Below are 19117 nucleotides of genomic sequence, written 5' to 3'. Positions count from 1 at the left end.
GTCCCCCCTAGAAGTGGTCCCTGTCCCGGCTCCTGTCCCCCCTAGAAGTGGTCCCTGTCCCGGCTCCTGTCCCCCCTAGAAGTGGTCCCTGTCCCGGCTCCTGTCCCCCCTAGAAGTGGTCCCTGTCCCGGCTCCTGTCCCCCCTAGAAGTGGTCTCTGTCCCGACTCCTGCCCCCGGTGTGGGAGATTCCAGCCTGTATCGGAGGGAGGTGCCAGAGCAGCATCTTTGTGGCTTTTCCTTGTTTGCGAGTGAGAGAAGTGAGAGAGGAGGAGGGGGAGGAGCCGCACACTGAGCTCCGATCTGTCCGAGGAGAGGAGAGGAGTCCCCGCTCTGTGCCCCGCTATGCCCGCCGCCCTCCACTGACTGCCCGCCGCCCGTCACCCACCATGTCCTCCCAGGAGCGCCCCGAGCCCCGGCTCTGCCTCATCCTGAAGGGGGAGCAAGGCTACGGATTCCACCTACACGGCGAGAAGAACAAGAGCGGCCAATACATCCGCAAGGTGGAGCCCGGATCCCCCGCCGAGCTGGCCGGACTGCGAGCCGGAGACCGAGTGCTGCAAGTCAACGGGGCCAACGTGGAGAAAGAGACCCACCACCAGGTAAGTGCTCCGGGAGGGGGGGCTACCTACTCTACTAACTGCAGAACTACCCACCGCCGGGGAAGTGCTCAGAACTACTTACTGTACTAACTGCCGAACTACCCACCACCAGGTAAGTACTCAGAACTACCTACTGCCGCGTAAGTGCTCAGAACTACCTACTGTACTACCCACCGCTGAGTAAGTGTTCATGCTACCTACTGTACTAACTGCCGAACTACCTACCACCAGGTAAGTACTCCGGGGGGCTACCTACTGTACTACCCACCGCTGGGTAAGTGCTCAGAACTACCTACTGTACTAACTGCCGAGCTACCCACCACAGGGTAAGTACCCAGGACTACCTACTGTACTAACTGCCAAACTACCCACCACCCGTTAAGTACTCAGAACTACCTACCGCTCTATAATACCCACAACTAAGTAACACCACTACCCACTGCACTACCCTCTACTCCATACTACCCACCACCAGGTATGTACACAGGGCTACCTACTGTACTACCCACTTTACTAACGTCCGCACTACCCACCACCAGGTATCTTCATGACTACCCACACACACTACCCATCACTCTACCCACTGCTCTATACTACCCACCACCAGATAACATGACTACCCACTTTACTACCCACTACTTTGTACTACCTACTATGCTACACTAGTCGTCACTCTACCCACTACTCTATACTACTCACCACCAGGTAACAACACTGCCCACCACACTACCTTCTACTCTATACTACCTACTCACTCACTGACTACTCTATACTACCTACTGCTCTATGCTACCCACCACCAGGTAACATGACTGCCCACTGTACTACCCACTATTCTATACTACTTAGCACTCTACCCATTGCTTTACACTACTCACTACCAGGTAACACCACTGCCAACTGCACTATTCAATGTTGTATACTACCCACTGCTTTACTCACTACTCTACCCACTGCTCTACACTACCCACCATCAGGTAACACGACTACCTACTGCGCTACCAACTATTCTTCCCACTGCTCCGTACTACCCACCACCAGGTAACACCACTACCCACTCCTCTACCCATAACTCTACCCACTGCTCTACACTACTCACCACCAGGTAGCACCACTGCCCACTACTCTACCCACTACTCTATAGTACCCACTGCTCTACCCATCACTCTACCCGCTGCTCTGTACTATCCACCTCCAGGTACCACGACTACTCACTGTTGCATACTACCCACTGCTCTACTCGGTACTCTATCTACTACCCTATACTACCCACTACTCTACCCTCTGCTCTGTGCTACCCACCACCAGGTAACATCACTGCCCACCACACTACCAACTACACTACGTACTACTCTATACTACTCACTGCACTACCCATCACTCTTTCTACTGCTCTGTACTATTCACCACTAGGTAACACCACTGCACTATATTACACACCACTTCCAGGCAACACCACTATTCTGTACTCTACCCACTGCACTACCCATCACTCTACCCACTGCTCTATACTACTCACCACCAGGTAACACAACTAACCTCTACTCTACCCACTGCACTATACTGCCCACTGCGCTACCCATCACTCTACCCACTGCTCTGTAGTACCCACCACCAGGAAACACCGCTATCCAACACACTACCCACTACACTATACTACCCATCACTCTACCCACTGCTTTCTACTATCCACCACTAGGTAACACCATTAACCTGTACTCTAACCATCGTACTACCCATCACTCTACCCACTGCTCTATATTACCCACCACCAGGTAATAACACAGCCCACTGCATTATACCACCCACTGCTCTATATTACTCACCACCACCAGGTAACACCAATAACCTGTACTCTACCCACTGCCCTGTACTACCTACCACCACCAGGACTACCCTCTGCTCTATACTACCTACCTTCATGTAACAAGACTACCCACTACTCACCACTATGTAACAGGGCTACCCACTGCTACTACTCACTACCAGGTTAGGTAATACCACTGCCCACTACACTACCCACTGCTCTGCCTACTGCTCTATACTACTCACCACCAGGTAACCATCATTATTTCTCATTAGTGTATTCCCATCACCCGAGAACATCACTACCCATTATCTAATCCTCTGTATACCTATTACCACCCCGTCACATTACAACCCCTCACTCTTTACTGCCCACCACAACTACCAACCTCTGTAGTCTGATAATGAATAGTGTAGTATATATGACACTTTATACATTTAAGAGTTTAAACCAAACATTCACTGCAGAAGAATCTTCCAGGTGTGTAAGTTTTAAATGACAGCGATTGATTCACCACCAGAGAATGTTTGATGAAAGTCACTCTCACTGCTCAATGATTACCCCCTTAGTACATACTGTCACTTATTCTACATCCACCATGTAATAATCAATGCCAAGTTACTTCTCTACCCTGTACTGCATACTGTCCTATCACCACATTAATGATCCTCTTTGTAGTATATACTGTCCTATCACCACATTAATGATCCTCTCTGTAGTATATACTGTCCTATCACCACATTACTGATCCTCTCTGTAGTATATACTGTCCTATCACCACATTACTGATCCTCTCTGTAGTATATACTGTCCTATCACCACATTACAGATCCTCTCTGTAGTATATACTGTCCTATCACCACATTACTGATCCTCTCTGTAGTATATACTGTCCTATCACCACATTACATATCCTCTCTGTAGTATATACTGTCCTATCACCACATTACAGATCCTCTCTGTAGTATATACTGTCCTATCACCACATTACTGATCCTCTCTGTAGTATATACTGTCCTATCACCACATTACTGATCCTCTCTGTAGTATATACTGTCCTATCACCACATTACTGATCCTCTCTGTAGTATATACTGTCCTATCACCACATTACAGATCCTCTCTGTAGTATATACTGTCCTATCACCACATTACTGATCCTCTCTGTAGTATATACTGTCCTATCACCACATTACAGATCCTCTCTGTAGTATATACTGTCCTATCACCACACTACAGATCCTCTCTGTAGTATATACTGTCCTATCACCACATTAATGATCCTCTTTGTAGTATATACTGTCCTATCACCACATTAATGATCCTCTCTGTAGTATATACTGTCCTATCACCACATTACTGATCCTCTCTGTAGTATATACTGTCCTATCACCACATTACTGATCCTCTCTGTAGTATATACTGTCCTATCACCACATTACAGATCCTCTCTGTAGTATATACTGTCCTATCACCACATTACTGATCCTCTCTGTAGTATATACTGTCCTATCACCACATTACATATCCTCTCTGTAGTATATACTGTCCTATCACCACATTACAGATCCTCTCTGTAGTATATACTGTCCTATCACCACATTACTGATCCTCTCTGTAGTATATACTGTCCTATCACCACATTACTGATCCTCTCTGTAGTATATACTGTCCTATCACCACATTACTGATCCTCTCTGTAGTATATACTGTCCTATCACCACATTACAGATCCTCTCTGTAGTATATACTGTCCTATCACCACATTACTGATCCTCTCTGTAGTATATACTGTCCTATCACCACATTACAGATCCTCTCTGTAGTATATACTGTCCTATCACCACATTACAGATCCTCTCTGTAGTATATACTGTCCTATCACCACATTACAGATCCTCTCTGTAGTATATACTGTCCTATCACCACATTACAGATCCTCTCTGTAGTATATACTGTCCTATCACCACATTACAGATCCTCTCTGTAGTATATACTGTCCTATCACCACATTACAGATCCTCTCTGTAGTATATACTGTCCTATCACCACATTACAGATTCTCTCTGTAGTATAAACTGTCCTATAAGCACATTACAGATCCTCTTTGTAGTATATACTGTCCTATAAGCACATTACAGATCCTCTTTGTAGTATATACTGTCCTATCACCACATTACAGATCCTCTCTGTAGTATATACTGTCCTATCACCACATTACTGATCCTCTCTGTAGTATATACTGTCCTATCACCACATTACAGATCCTCTCTGTAGTATATACTGTCCTATCACCACATTACAGATCCTCTCTGTAGTATATACTGTCCTATCACCACATTACAGATCCTCTCTGTAGTATATACTGTCCTATCACCACATTACAGATCCTCTCTGTAGTATATACTGTCCTATCACCACATTACAGATCCTCTCTGTAGTATATACTGTCCTATCACCACATTACAGATCCTCTCTGTAGTATATACTGTCCTATCACCACATTACAGATTCTCTCTGTAGTATAAACTGTCCTATAAGCACATTACAGATCCTCTTTGTAGTATATACTGTCCTATAAGCACATTACAGATCCTCTTTGTAGTATATACTGTCCTATCACCACATTACAGATCCTCTCTGTAGTATAAACTGTCCTATAAGCACATTACAGATCCTCTTTGTAGTATATACTGTCCTATCAGCACATTACAGATCCTCTCTGTAGTATATACCGTCCTATTACCAATTCCTGATCCCCTATGTAGTATATACTGTCCTATCACCACATTACTGATCCTCTCTGTATTATATACGGTTCTATCCCCAAATTACTGATCCTCTCTGTAGTATTTACTGTCCTATCACCACATTACTGATCCTCTCTGTAGTATATACAGTCCTATCACCAAATTACTGATCCTCTCTGTAGTATATACTGTTCTATCACCAAATTGCTGATCCTCTCTGTAGTATATACTGTCCTATCACCACATTACTGATCCTCCAACATCTCCTATAGCATGTCCCCAGTCTCCAACATCTCCTATAGCATGTCCCCAGTCTCCAACATCTCCTATAGCATGTCCCCAGTCTCCAACATCTCCTATAGCATGTTCACTGTCTCTTACCATCTCTTGTAACATGTTCACAGTCTCTAATCATCTCTTGTAGCATAGCGTAGTCTTTAATAATCTCTTGTAGCAGGTCCACAGTCTCTAACCATCTCTTCTAACATGTTCACAGTCTTTAACCATTTCTTGTAGCATGTTCACGGTCTCTAACCATCTCTTGTAGTAGGTCCATAGTCTCTAACCACCTCTTGTGCGACTTGTCCTGCGACTTTGGACTGCATGACATGATTTCCAATGAGTACCATTCATATCTGTGCGACTTCAAGTCGCACCAACTTCAAAGTAGTCCCTGTACTAATTTGGCCTGACTTTGATGCAAGGTCCATAGACCTCAAGTTTACACAGGCATTCCCTGAAATTTCAGCAAAATCGCACGACTTTCAAGTCACAGCTTTGTGAAATGGGACTTAATGAGTTGAAACTTCACCTTTCAAATAATACTCAATCGTGTGCAAGGAAAATAAATAGATAAGATAGATAAAAAACATTTTTGCTTGCACATGATTGGATGATGGAAGTCATCAGAGCTTCTTCTTATTTACTAAGCGTTGAAGCGACTGCACTTTGCAGAATGCACAACCCCTATGTGTTTACTAAAACCATCACGTAACTAAGTGACTCTATAGTATATACGGTCACTGTGTGTATACATTCGCTCCCAGATAACTGTGTAATATTCTGTCTCTTGATGCGTTTACCAGCCAGTAAGTGAGCGACTTCATAGAATATACTGTCAAAGCTCAAAGCATGCACTAAATGTGGTTATAGTGGTGGTAGTTAAAATATATTTTAATGAATTAAAAAAAAAAAAACCATAACATATGCACCACTTTTTTTGTATAATATGAAAGATAATGTTATGACAAATAAATAGATACCTAACCTGTCACACATAAAAATTGTGCACACTCACGGAATGGCGACAAACTGCGATACTGATAGTCGATACTTTACAACGCCTTTACAGTTGACTTGTTTAGAGTTACAGACTGGGTCTAGTGCTAAAATCATTGCTCTTGTTATAATGTTCACAGCGATACCTCACATGTGTGGTGAAAACACTGTTTACATATGTGTGTGTGACTTACGTATGCGTTCTGTGCGTGAGCACGGAGGGATGGGGTGCTTTCATTTTTTTTTCTTATTACATTTTTTTTTTTTACACTATCCCTTCAATTTTTTTTGATCACTTTTATTCCTTGTACTAGAAATAAGGATGACAGGTCTTCTTTATAAGGAGAGATCTGGGGTCAAAAAGACCCCAAATCTCTCCTTTACTTTTAAAAGCAAAAGATCAAAAAAACAAAAACATTTTGATCTTTTGCTTAAAAAAAATTGTTTACTTCCACCCAATACCAAAATGACAATGATCCGGTGTTCTGCCGAGAACTGTCCCCCCATCGGATAGTGTCCTCCTTGTACTGCACAGACGCAGTGCTTGCACAAAACGGAGGACAAGGGGACGCCAAAAGTCTCAGAAGATGAACGGCGCCTGCGCACTTAATAGCACCTTCTGCCCTGAGTCCAGGTTCAAGCCCCATCATGCAAGTGGACATAAGGTATGCACTTAGTAACAGGGCCCCTCGCGGGCTCGCTTTGCTCACCGCGCTTCGGGCATGGCCTTGATTCGCTCACCGCGCTTCGGGCACGGCCTCGCTTTTCTCACCGCGCTTCGGGCACGGCCTCGCTTCGCTCACCGCGCTTCGGGCATGGCCTCGCTTCGCTCAGCAATTTTTTATTCTAACTCTATGTCCACTTGGATGGTGGGGCTTGAATCTGGACTCAGTGCGCAGACGCCTTTCATCTTCTGAGACTTTCGGGGTCTCCCTGTCCTCCATACTGTGCAAGCGCAGTACAGGGCGGACACTATCCGACGGGGGACAGTATTTGACAAGACACTGGTCCTCCAAGGCCATAGAAGCGATCAAATATAATCTAGTCTTTTATCGCCCCTCTGTGACCAGCTGGCTGCACTATTGGATCGTTTTGTGGGCAAGCCAGTGGAAATGGTAAGCCCGAGGAACCCCAGGCTACAAAAAACAATCCATGGGTTATGGCTGATATCTTCATCCATTATCCTGGTAAACCATTTGCAAACTGCAACGTATCTATACGTATTGTGGTCGGCAAGTTGTTAATTAGAGGTGTAACAGCTTTGTATATACAATGTATGGTTTGTAAGCACCTGATCATCACACCTATATGAGTGTATTGGGAATCCCATTCCAAACCATGGACATTAATATGGAGTGACCCCCCCCCCCCCCATTTGGGACCATTAAGCCAAAAGAGCAATTGTTACTGATGTTGGATGGGAAGACCTGGCTCACAATTGGGTTTCTGGTTGATCCCAGATTGGATGTCCAGTAATGTTGAGGTCTGGGATCTGTGGAGGCCATTTAAGTTCCTCCACGCCAAACCCACCAAACCATGTCTTTATAGAGCTGGCTTTGTACCCAGTCATGCTGGAACAGAACATAAAAAGTTAAAGACTCTTCACTGGAAACCTCTGACCTCAATAATATGAATAGATGTCCGCATACATTTGGCTTTATGGTAGCTGTGATAGCCAGGTGTGTGCCATGCTATATATACCTTGTAAATTCCCACAACCAAATCTACCTGCCATAAATTCTGTCATTTTCTAAGTCCCATTGTTTGCACATGTATGATTGACTTGAAATTGCACGCTCCCCAAGAGCACTATCTTGCGTCCATGTGTCTTCTGAGCCACTAACTACTCAATGTAATCAAAAGCAAAGAGCATATTCACTTTCTAGCAAATATTTACTTTCAAATTTATGAATCTTGGGTTTTTTGTATTTGATTAAAGCCCATCCCCAGGGCAAGGTGCAGAGAAGATGTGGGTAGAGTCCAAGCTTATACAACGAATTATAAAAGCTGGAGAATGGGGAAGGGAACGTGTTGCCTCACACAGTGTTTGTACATACTGTAAGTAATGCACTAGAAATAAAAGGTTGGAGTCTGGTTTGCTTGGAGATCAGGTCTTCTTCCTTACCTTTTTGTTTTCACCAAACGAATCATGTTAGTTTACCAAAAACCTTAATCAACGTAAATCCCCTTTTAATGACCTAAATCTGTGGTCATGTGATGTGCCAGGACCCAAGGCTTATCTCTTTCTTGCTGTGGGAGGGTCCTTTAGGTGCTGAGGTCCCATCCTGGGTGTCATGATCACTTTCTATTAGCTGCCCAGGAGTGGGGTTCTCTCAGGTCCTTAAGACCACAGCAATATGATGCTGTCATGATGAGGAAACTGGTTGGCTTTATCTTAGACTGCTTTGTATTACTGATTTCCACTCTTATAAGAGGGGCTAGCAAGGGACACATGACAGGGTATTTAGGTGGGTAAAGTTTCAAGTTTTATGTAAAAAAATGGTGACTGGAATAGGGTGCCGAGGTTCTATTTAACATTCCCTCCATCTCTAATAATTGGGGGCTTTAACCACTTCAATACCAGGCACTTTGAACCCCCTTCCTGTCCATGCCAATTTTCAGCTTTCAGTGCTGTCGCAATATGAATAACCATTGCGCGGTGATGCATTGCTGTACCCAAATGAAACTTTTAGAATTTTTTGGAGACAGAGATTTCTTTTGGTAGTCTATAATCACCACTGGGTTTTCCATTTTTTGCTAAACAAAAGGATAAAGAGGGAAAAGTTTGGGGGGGGGGGGGGGTTTCTTCGTTTCTGTTATAAAATGTTACAAATAAGTAATTTTTCTTCTTCACTGATGTGGAATGATGAGGTTGCACTGGTGGACACTGATGAGGTTGCACTGATGAGATTGCAGTGATGAGGCAGCACTGATGAGGCTGCACTGATTGGCACTGGTGAGGCTGCAGTGGTGATGTGGCACTGATGTTCAATGATAGATGGCACTGATGGGACTGCACTGATAATCAGGATGCTGATGATCAGTGCCCTAAATATCAGTGTAAACATTGTGCTGACAGGCTTGACAGTTATCGGCATTCCTTTCCTTACACAGATACAGCGTTAGAGGAAAGGACTGCTGATAACCAGCAAGTCTGTTTATATGTGATCAGCTGTGATTGGATACAGCTGATCACATGGTAAATGGCTGCTGTGACCGGCCCTATATGGCGATCTGTGTCAGCGAAGGACACAACGGTGATAGAGCACGCCCAATGCACTCCACAGGGTTTGGGGTTCTGGGAGGACGTCTTTTGGCTATAGCGCAATACTAAAGTGATTAAAGTAGATGTAACCTGAATGACTTATAATTTCCTAAAGCATGATGTATCATAAAAATTTAAATTTTTTAAATTTTATTTAATAAAATGCTGTTTTCACTTATTTTACATCTGGTTTTGGAACTGTGCTGCTGATTCCCCACATCCTTTTGTCAGCTGCACATCAGTGGTTTGGATCGGCTTGACAAGAGTGGATCACGCCTGAGCAATGTTTGTCAGCATGGCCGTTAGCAATCTCCACCAAGGGTGCATGTAACAGGGTGACCACCCAGGAGCACATTTGGGGGACAGTTATCACCCTATATTAGGAAGTGCCTAAACAGAGACTATATGGCAGGATCACATGTATTATTTTAATAAAAGCTGCATGTTTAAATTGGGTAAAAAAAAAAAATTGTCAGTGCATGATCAGGTTAAAGCAGCAATTTCACTCTCCACCTGCTCTGAGACATACAATAAATAGCAGACATAAAATCAGTTTACCATATCAGATCAGGCAGCGATTGCGATTGATTGCCAGAGGTTACAGCATATCATTACTGCTTACTGACTGGTTGCTAGAGGTTACAGCACACATAATTACGGCTCACTGATTAGTTGACAGAGGTTACAGCAAATGATTTCTGCTTGTTAATTGGTTGCTAGAGATTACTGTACAGTAATACCGTTCACTGATTGGTTTCTAGAGGTTACAGCACATCACCTCCTCAATGCAGGGGAGCATGATATACTGTACATATGAATGCCGCCTTTATTTACATATCGATGCTGCCGGCCACAGCAATTTACTTAGTAATGCCGCCCCTATTTACATACGAATGTTGGTTATTATTATTATACAGGGTTTATATAGCGCCGACAGTTTACGCAGCACTTTACAGCATTAGGGCAGACAGTACAATTACAATACAATTCAATACAGGGGGGAATCAGAGAGCCCTGCTCTTTATAGCTTACAATCTAGGAGGAAGGGTCAAGTTATACGAAAGGGTAATAGTTGTGGGGGATGAGCTAAAGGAGAAAATAATGATGGAGGCAGGATAGGCATCTCTGAAGAGGAAAGTTTTCAGGGATCGCCTAAAAGTGGATAAATTTGGAGACAGCCTGACAGATTGGGGTAGCGAATTCCAGAGGATGGGCGAGGCTTGGGAGAAGTCCAGGAGGCAGATATGGGAGGTGGTGATGAGGGAGCTAGAGAGCAGGAGGTCTTGGGAGGAACAAAAAGGGCGATTAGGTTGGTATTTTGAGACTAGGCTAGTTATGTACCTGGGGGCAGAGATGGTATGGTTACTTACATATAAACACAAGGTCTGCAGGTGACTCATTTGTACACAACAGTAGGGCAGAGCTGGGCAGCGTTAGTACCAGCACTTCATACTGAGATATCGGGACACAGCACGGGACTAAAACTTCAAGGGACAAGGGAATTTAAACTGGGATAGTTGGCAAGTATGAGGAAGCTGCTTTGGGCCCCACAACAATGACAGGGCCCAGGGCAGCTGCCCCTTTTGCCCTGCCTTAAAGATGGCCCTGCAGTGCACCCCAGTTACCTTATGCTGCTTCTGGGAAGAAGCTGGGGGCAGAATCGGGAAGCAGAAAGTGCAGGGTCGTTTTGCACTCTCCAGTTTTGGTAAATCTACCCCATAGTATTAAATCGGGAGGCGGAATTTTGGGAAACACACTCCTATGTGAAGTCTTTTTGAAGGATCTGGAATGCGGCTTTTGACTTTGGATTGTATGAAGACTTGTGCTTTGTCATCAATCAGTTTGGCAGGATTGATGGCCTTAATCTGTGACAAGTGATTTCTGGCCTTGCAAAGCGCCAAATGGAAAACCACAGCGAAATTTCCTGTCGAGTTTAGACCTACCACTGACCTAATTAGTAACTGGCTCCTTCTAAAAGAACGCCATCTGTTCCTTATTACTATCCGGAAAGATGTTGGAAGTCCTGACAGCCGTCACCTTCAGCTGCAAGTTAAAACATTTGCAACCTGTGCCTCTTCAGCTGCAGTTGGACCAACTCCCGCCATTTCCTGGCCGCAGTGCATGATGGGCTTTGTAGTTCCTCAGCAGCCGTTTTCACTTTTGCGTGGTGCCCTTCATAAGCCAGTGTTATTACTGTGGTGCATTCTGGATAAGGATCTCTTCATCCCTTCGATTGACAATTGTGGATTCTTGTTTCCTCCCATGTCTATAGATGCCTTTGTAGAAACTACGTTGTGATACACTATATTGTTAAAAGTATTGGGACGCCTGCCTTTACATGAACTTTAACCGCTTAAGGACCACCTCCTGCACATTTACAGCGGCAGAATGGCACGGCTGGGCACAAGCACGTAAAGGTGCATTGCTCTTTAAGTGCCCAGCCATGGGTCATGACCCGGTCCTGAGCTCCGTGGCCGCGGTACCCGCAGACCCGATCGCCGCTGGTGTCCCGCGATCGGGTCACAGAGCTGAAGAACGAGGAGAGGTCTGTGTAAACAGTGGCTGTCACCGATCGTCTGTTCCCTGTTATAAGGAAAGACGATCAGTGACGTCACATGCCAAGCCACGCCCCCCCTACAATTAAAAAAAACACACAACGTCACACATAACCCCTCCCTGCCCCCTAGTGATTAACTCCTTCACTGCCAGTGTCATTTAAACAGGAATCAGTGCATTTAAATAGCACTGATTGCTGTATAAATGACAGTGGTTCCAAAAATGTGTCAAAAATGTCCAATGTGTCCGCTATAATGTCGCAGTCACAATAAAAACCGCTGATCGCCGCCATTACTAGTAAAAAAAAAAAATATTAATAGAAATGCCATAAAACTATCCCCTATTTTGTAAACGCTATAACTTTTGCGCCAACCAATCAATAATCGCTAATTGCGATTTTTGTTACCAAAAATATGTAGAAAAATATGTATCAGCCTAAACTGAGGAAAAAAAAAAAATTTTATTTATTTTTTGGAGATATTTATTATAGCACAAAATATTGAATTTTTTTCAAAATTGTCGCTCTATTTTTGTTTATAGCGCAAAAAATAAAAACTGCAGAGGTGATCAAATACCACCAAAAGAAAGCTCTATTTGTGGGGAAAAAAGGACACCAATTTTGTTTGGGAGCCACGTAACACGTCCGCGCAATTGTCAGTTAAAGCGACACAGTGCCGAATCGCAAAAAGGGGCCTGGTCCTGTGGCTGCAAATTGGTCCGGGGCTTAAGTGGTTAATGACATCCCAGGGTTCAATATTGAGTTGGCCCACCCATTGCAGCTATAACAGCTTCAATTCTTCTGGGAAGGCCGTCCACAAGGTTTAGGAGTGTGTCTATGGGAATGTTTGACCATTCCTCCAGAGGCACATTTGTGAGATCAGGCACTGATGTTGAACAAGAAGGTCTGGCTCACAGTTTCCGCTCTAATTTATCCCAAAGGTGTTCTATCGGTTTGAGGTCAGGACTCTGTGCAGGCCAGTCAAGTTCCTCCACCCCAAAGTCGCTCATCCATGTCTCTATGGACCTTTCTTTGTGCACTGGTGCACAGTCATGTTGGAACAGGAAGGGCCATCCCCAAACTATTCCCACTAAGTTGGGAGCATGAAAATATCCAAAATGTCTTGATATACTGACGCCTTAAGAGTTTCCTTCACTGGAACTAAGGGGCCAAGCCTAACCCCTGAAAAACAACCCCACACCATAATCCACCCTCCACCGTACCCTTTGGACCAGTACAAAAAGCAAGGTCCATAAAGACATGGATGAGCGAGTTTGGGGTGGAGGAACTTGACTGACCTGCACAGAGTCCTGACCTCAACCATCTTTGGGATGAAGTAGAGCGGAGACTGTGAGCCAGGCCTTCTTGTCCACATCAGTACCTGACCTCACAAATGTGCTTCTGGAAGAATGGGCAAACATTCCCATAGACACACTCCTAAACCTTGTGGACGGCCTTCCCCGAAGAGTTGAAGCTGTTATAGCTGCAAAGGGTGGACCAACTCAATATTGAACTCTACGGACTAAGACTGGGATGCCATTAAAGTTCATGTGTGTGTGTAAATTCAGGCATCCCAATACTTTTGAATATATAGTGCATTTTTGCCTCACTTCTTCACAGGTATCGGATTAGACACAGGTCTTGTAGAAGTCTCGAGATGACACAGGTCTCTGGAGAACCCCTCCAGAGGCTGCAGAACATCTTGTACAGCATTGGAAACAAGCCTCTGTGCTGTGATCTGTTTAATGCTTTCACTGGCGGCAGACGCACAGTTGCTCATTGAAAAGACTCTAGACGTAAATTAAAGCTGAACTCCAGGCAAGCAGTCTAAGCCCCTGTACACACGGTCGGAGATTTCGACAACCAAATCCGTCGGATTCTGTCCATCGGATTTTGTCCGAAACTGTTGCATACACACGGTCGGACTAAGTTGTCGAAAAATCCGATCTTTCAGAACGTGATTACGTTATTTCGTTACGATGGGACTACATTCAGGCTAGTAGCCAATAGCTTTGATGTAGGAATTTGATCTGAGCATGCGTGGCACTTTGTCCGATCAAAATTCGCTACACATGATCGGAGTATGTCCGATCGGACCAGTTGGTCAGGAAATATTTCCAACATGTTGGAAAATTGGGTCCGACGGATATTCCGACGGAATTAGTCCGATGCATACCACACACAGTCGGATTATCCGACAACGCGGTCCGATAGGACACATTCCGACGGATTCTCTGACCGTGTGTACAAGGGCTAAGTGTTTGTAAACCTCAGACATGAAATATGAACAAAGAATATTCCTCTATAGCACTGGTTCTCAACTCCAGTCCTCAGGACCCACTAACAGGCCAGGTTTTCAAGATAACTGAAATACATCACAGGGGATATAATTTGCTGCTCAGTGATTGCAGTATTCTAGTCTGCATCTCCCCATGGTAATACTTAAAATCTGGCCTGTTAGTGGGTCCTGAGGATAGGAGTTGTGAACCACTGCTCTATAGTGTGTGTACTTGTATCAATTAAGAGTACTAAGCATCACTTTTGTCTGTTGCTATCACTTCTGACAAGTTTTCCTGACACCAAGAGAAAAAAGGTGACAGGGGAGGGACCTCCAGCTGATTGACAGCCTCAGCTCTGTTCCTGTGTGCATTGTGAAGGGGGTGTGTCCCTTCCCCTCCAATCAGCTGCCAGAGCTCTCCTCACTGGGCTCTGCAAAGTGTAATTTCAGCTCTCCATCCCCTTTTTTCTGAACCCCCAAACAAGCTTTATAATTCAGCACTTTGAAGGAGTGTAGAGAAGAGAAGACTGCAGATAGACAGGTACAACTTTAGTAGGAGGCTTTATTTCATCTCTGCGTATCACCTGAGTCAAGTCACTTCACTGGGCATATTTAAGGGTTTACAACCACTTTAAATTACACGGATCAAATACATATAGGGGGGCAGTTTTACCTGCCAAGGATTTGTATTTCTGTCCACCCGGACCTGAGATTTACACAGTCCATAACACAGGGCAGCCAGGGGGGTGGCACTTACAGTTAAGAGATGTAGTGGCTATGAGGGGCCAGAAGCTCCACAGTGGGTTAGGGGGGACTTGGGGGGTCTAGGAGGCACTGTGTGAGGCTGGATGACACTGTGGGGGTCTGGGAGCCACTGTGGTAGATTGGGTGGCACTGTGGGAGGTTAGGGGATCTACAGCTAGATGGAGGCCTGGGAGGAGGGAGGCCATGGCCCAGCAGGCAGGCATGACCCAGTGGTTGAAAATTACTGCTCTAGAGCAGGACTCTCTTTCTAAACAGGGGGCCAGTTTACTGTCCCTCGGACTTTACGGGACCGGACTATGGCCATTGGGAGTAGAGAAGGTCCTGATGCCCATGGGAATAAACAATGCCCCATCGTTGGTGTCAGTGGGAGGAATTGTGCCCCATTGTTGGTGTCATTTGGCCCAGTTGTTGGTGTCATTGTGAGAAATTGTGCCCCATTGTTAGTGTCATTGGGCCCAGTTGTTGGTGTCATTGGGAGGAATTGTGTTCCCATCATTCGTGTCATTGAGCCCATTTGTTGTTGTCATTAGGAGGAATCCCTATCGTTGGTGTCAGAGGCAGGAGTTGTGCCCCATCATTGATGTCATTTTGCCAAATTGTTGGAGTCATTAGAAGGAATTGTTGCATGTTGTTGGTGTCATTGGGCCCAGTTGTTGGTGTCATTAGAAGGAATTGTGCTCCTTTTTTGGTATCAGAGGAAGGAATTGTGCCCCATCATTGATGTCATTTTGCCAGATTGTTGGTGTCATTAGAAGGAATTGTGTCCCATTGTTGGTGCCATTTGGCCCAGTTGTTGGTGTCATTGGGAGGAATTATGCTCCTTCATTGGTGTCAGCGGCAGGAGTTGTGCTCCATCATTAATGCCATTTTGGCAAATTGTTGGTGTCATTAGGAGGAATTTTGCCCTCTCGATGGTGTCATCGGGCCCAATTGTTGGTGTCATTGGGAGCAATTGTGCTCCTTGTTGGTGTCAGAGGCAGGAGTTGTGCCCCATCATTGATGTAATTTTGCCAAATTGTTGGTATCATTAGGAGGAATTGCGCCCCACTGTTGGTGTCATTAGGAGGAATTGCGCCCCATTGTTGGTGTAATTGGAAGGAATTGTGCCCCTTCACTGGTCTCAGTGGGGGGGGGGGGGCGGGGGGACTACCGTATGCCCCATTGTTGGAGTCAGTGGATAAAATAGTGTCCAAAGGACCAGATAAATGCAAGCAACGTGTCACATCTGGCCCCCGGGCAGCAGTGTGGAGACCCCTGTTGTAGGGTATTATGATGCTATGTGTGCCCACTGAGTGCCTACAGTAACAATAATGGCAGCTCCCTTACATGCAGCCCAGTACAGCTACATTTAATAATCCTTTTTTCAGGAATCTGAGGAATCTATAGATTATCTATTTGTAATAAAGGAGGTTTAGCAGAGAGAAGTATTTCACAAATCACAAAACTTTTTCTTTTTCATTGTTTCAGTATAGACGGGGCTCTGGCCCCTGATCTGCATAACCATCTGCATGGCTGTCACTTGTATTTGTGTTTTCCATAAATTGCAGAATGCCGTTAGCATAGGAATGTGCTCTGTACGCACAGGCATGCATGTATTAGAGGGAGTCAGCCTCACATTATGATGACTTCTCACTCTCTATTAGTGTGGATCTGACATCTGATATATTTTTCCATGTAAAGTCCATGCATGATACGTAAAGAGAACACAGTACTTCCCCCAGGGATGGCTACATCTGCTTTTCTCTGCAGAGGAACGGCACCATTTTTGTTCAGGCATCATCCAGGGTCTCCATCTACTTCCTAGATGTTTGCTCAGAGATGAGAATTCTGTATATTCCTGACATGTCCCAATATACATCTACAGGATAACAGTGCATACAAGCTCTACCTGCCATTACTGAGCTCCTCACCATGACTTTGCCTAGGCTCACATGATGTCATCAGTCTGCTGGAGCCAGGAGAAAGCATTTCCTCAGTCTCTTCTCCTCCAGTTGTAAGGCTAAAGCCGGTGTTCTGTCAAAAACTGTCCGGCCATCGGATAGTGTCCGCCCTGTACTGTGCAGGCGCAGCGCTTGTGCAGTACGGAGGACAAGGAGACTGCGAAAGTCTCAGAAGAAGAACGGCACCTGCGCACTGAGTTCAGGTGTAAGCCCCACCATCCAAGTGGACATACGGTAGCACTTAGTAACAGGGCCCCTCGCGGGCTTGCTTCGCTTGCCAAGCTTCCCTCGCCACGCTTCAGGCACGGCCTCGCTGTGCTCGGCTATTTTTTATTATAACTCTATGTCCACTTGGATGGTGGGGCTTGAACCTGGACTCACTGTGCAGGCGCTGTTCATCTTCAGAGACCTTCAGCGTCTCCTTGTATTCCGTACTGCGCAAGCGCACTACAGGGCGGACACTATCCGACGGGGGACAGTATTCAACACAACACCGGTTCAGCACGGACCGCTCTGAGATTCGAACCATGTATGGGCAGGCTGATTGTACTCAAGGTAATTAATCAATCAACTTGGGTACAACCAACCTGTCGGATTTTTCATGCGATTATTGCCAGTGGCTCTGTGTGTTGTCCTGGCTGGGATGGGTCCTCCTGTTGGGAGAACACAATAGCCCCCGACCAGAGGAGGGCTGGAGTCTGCTGAATTCTGAGACCAGGGGAGGCGGAGACAAGGGGATACTGCAGCTGCCCAGAGAGGCGCAGGATCTGTAGGAGGAGTTCTGTCCTCTCTTCTGCCGACTGCTGAGACAGGGAGGAGGAGTCAGAGACAAGCCTCTCCGCAGCTGCATGGAGAAGTGCAGGTTCTGGCAGGGGAGTTCTGTCTTCCTTTCTGCTTCCAACTGCTGAGGCAAGACAGGGGAGGTCTGAGTCCAACCTCAACACCGCTGCATGGAGAAGTGCAGGTTCTGGGAGGGGAGTTCTGTCCTCCTTTCTGCTGCGCCGAGGGTGTGGGGGAAGTCTGAGTCCAACTTCTCCACTGCTGCATGGAGGAGTGCAGGTTCTGGCAGGGGAGTTCTGTCCTCTTTATTGCTGTGAACTGCTGAGGGGGGGGGGGTTCAGAGACTGGAAGAGGAGTTCTGTCTTCCTCTCTGCTGCCGTCTGCTGGCACAATGTGGAAGAGGAGACAAGGGGGGTGCAGCAGCTGCAGGAGAGGTGCAAGGGCCACATACAATGTGCTGGTGGGCCTTGTGTTTGACACATATGGCTTATAAAGTGTGAGCTAGAGTTTGGCTTCAGTGTGTTAGTTTATCTAAATCTGCTAGTACATCCAACACCCCCCCCCCCCCCCCCAGATTAACAATGCTACTGCCCAAAGGTGCCCCCTTCATCCAGAGTGGGGGGCACTCTAAAACAGGAGGTGTGTTACTAGCCAGTTTACCAGGTGAAAACGAGGGGGAAAAAGCCTGAAAAAGAAAACGAATGCAGCCACCACATCTAATGATTGGTAGGCTGCATTATAATACATTTTTGGTTTTGGGTTTAGCACGGCTTTAAGCACGCATTGTGCTGGAGGTATATAAGATGACTCCAGCTGATGTCATGGCGGCCGTCTGTAGTAAACAAAGTCGGTGACAGGGTTAAGACGGCAGTGTCATATTGTGTCTGCTCCTTTCACAGCGGCTGAGATCAGTGTCACATTGTGTTTGCTCCTTCCATTATCACAGAGCTCTGTGTATCATTGTGTTGGCTCCTTCTATTATCACAGAGCTCTGTGTATCATTGTGTTGGCCATTGTCTCCTCTCTCCCCGTTTCTTCTGCTAAACTTCTCATTTTCTGTTATTTTTTTGCTCGTCTTTTTTTCTTTGTCTCTTGTAAAA

The 19117-nt window shown here is 45.6% G+C and overlaps 1 protein-coding gene across 1 annotated transcript in view; it reads left to right on the top strand.

Annotated features, from left to right (window-relative positions):
* Window positions 1-260: 260 nt before the first annotated feature.
* Window positions 261-19117, top strand: part of NHERF2 (NHERF family PDZ scaffold protein 2) — a 181679-nt gene continuing 162822 nt past the window's right edge. The window contains exon 1 of the mRNA XM_077449371.1: window positions 261-600. Within this exon, the coding sequence (XP_077305497.1) occupies window positions 388-600 (213 nt within the window). The 5' untranslated portion in view covers window positions 261-387. The remainder of the gene's footprint in view (window positions 601-19117) is intronic.

This window comes from Lithobates pipiens, unplaced genomic scaffold, assembly GCF_037356315.1.
Source record: "Lithobates pipiens isolate NorthernLeopardFrog02 unplaced genomic scaffold, aLitPip1_a1.2 Scaffold_22, whole genome shotgun sequence".
In the NCBI taxonomy this organism is placed as follows: domain Eukaryota; kingdom Metazoa; phylum Chordata; class Amphibia; order Anura; family Ranidae; genus Lithobates; species Lithobates pipiens.
The sequence above is the reverse complement of the archived record's forward strand: the minus strand, read 5'-3'. Positions and strand labels throughout refer to the sequence as shown.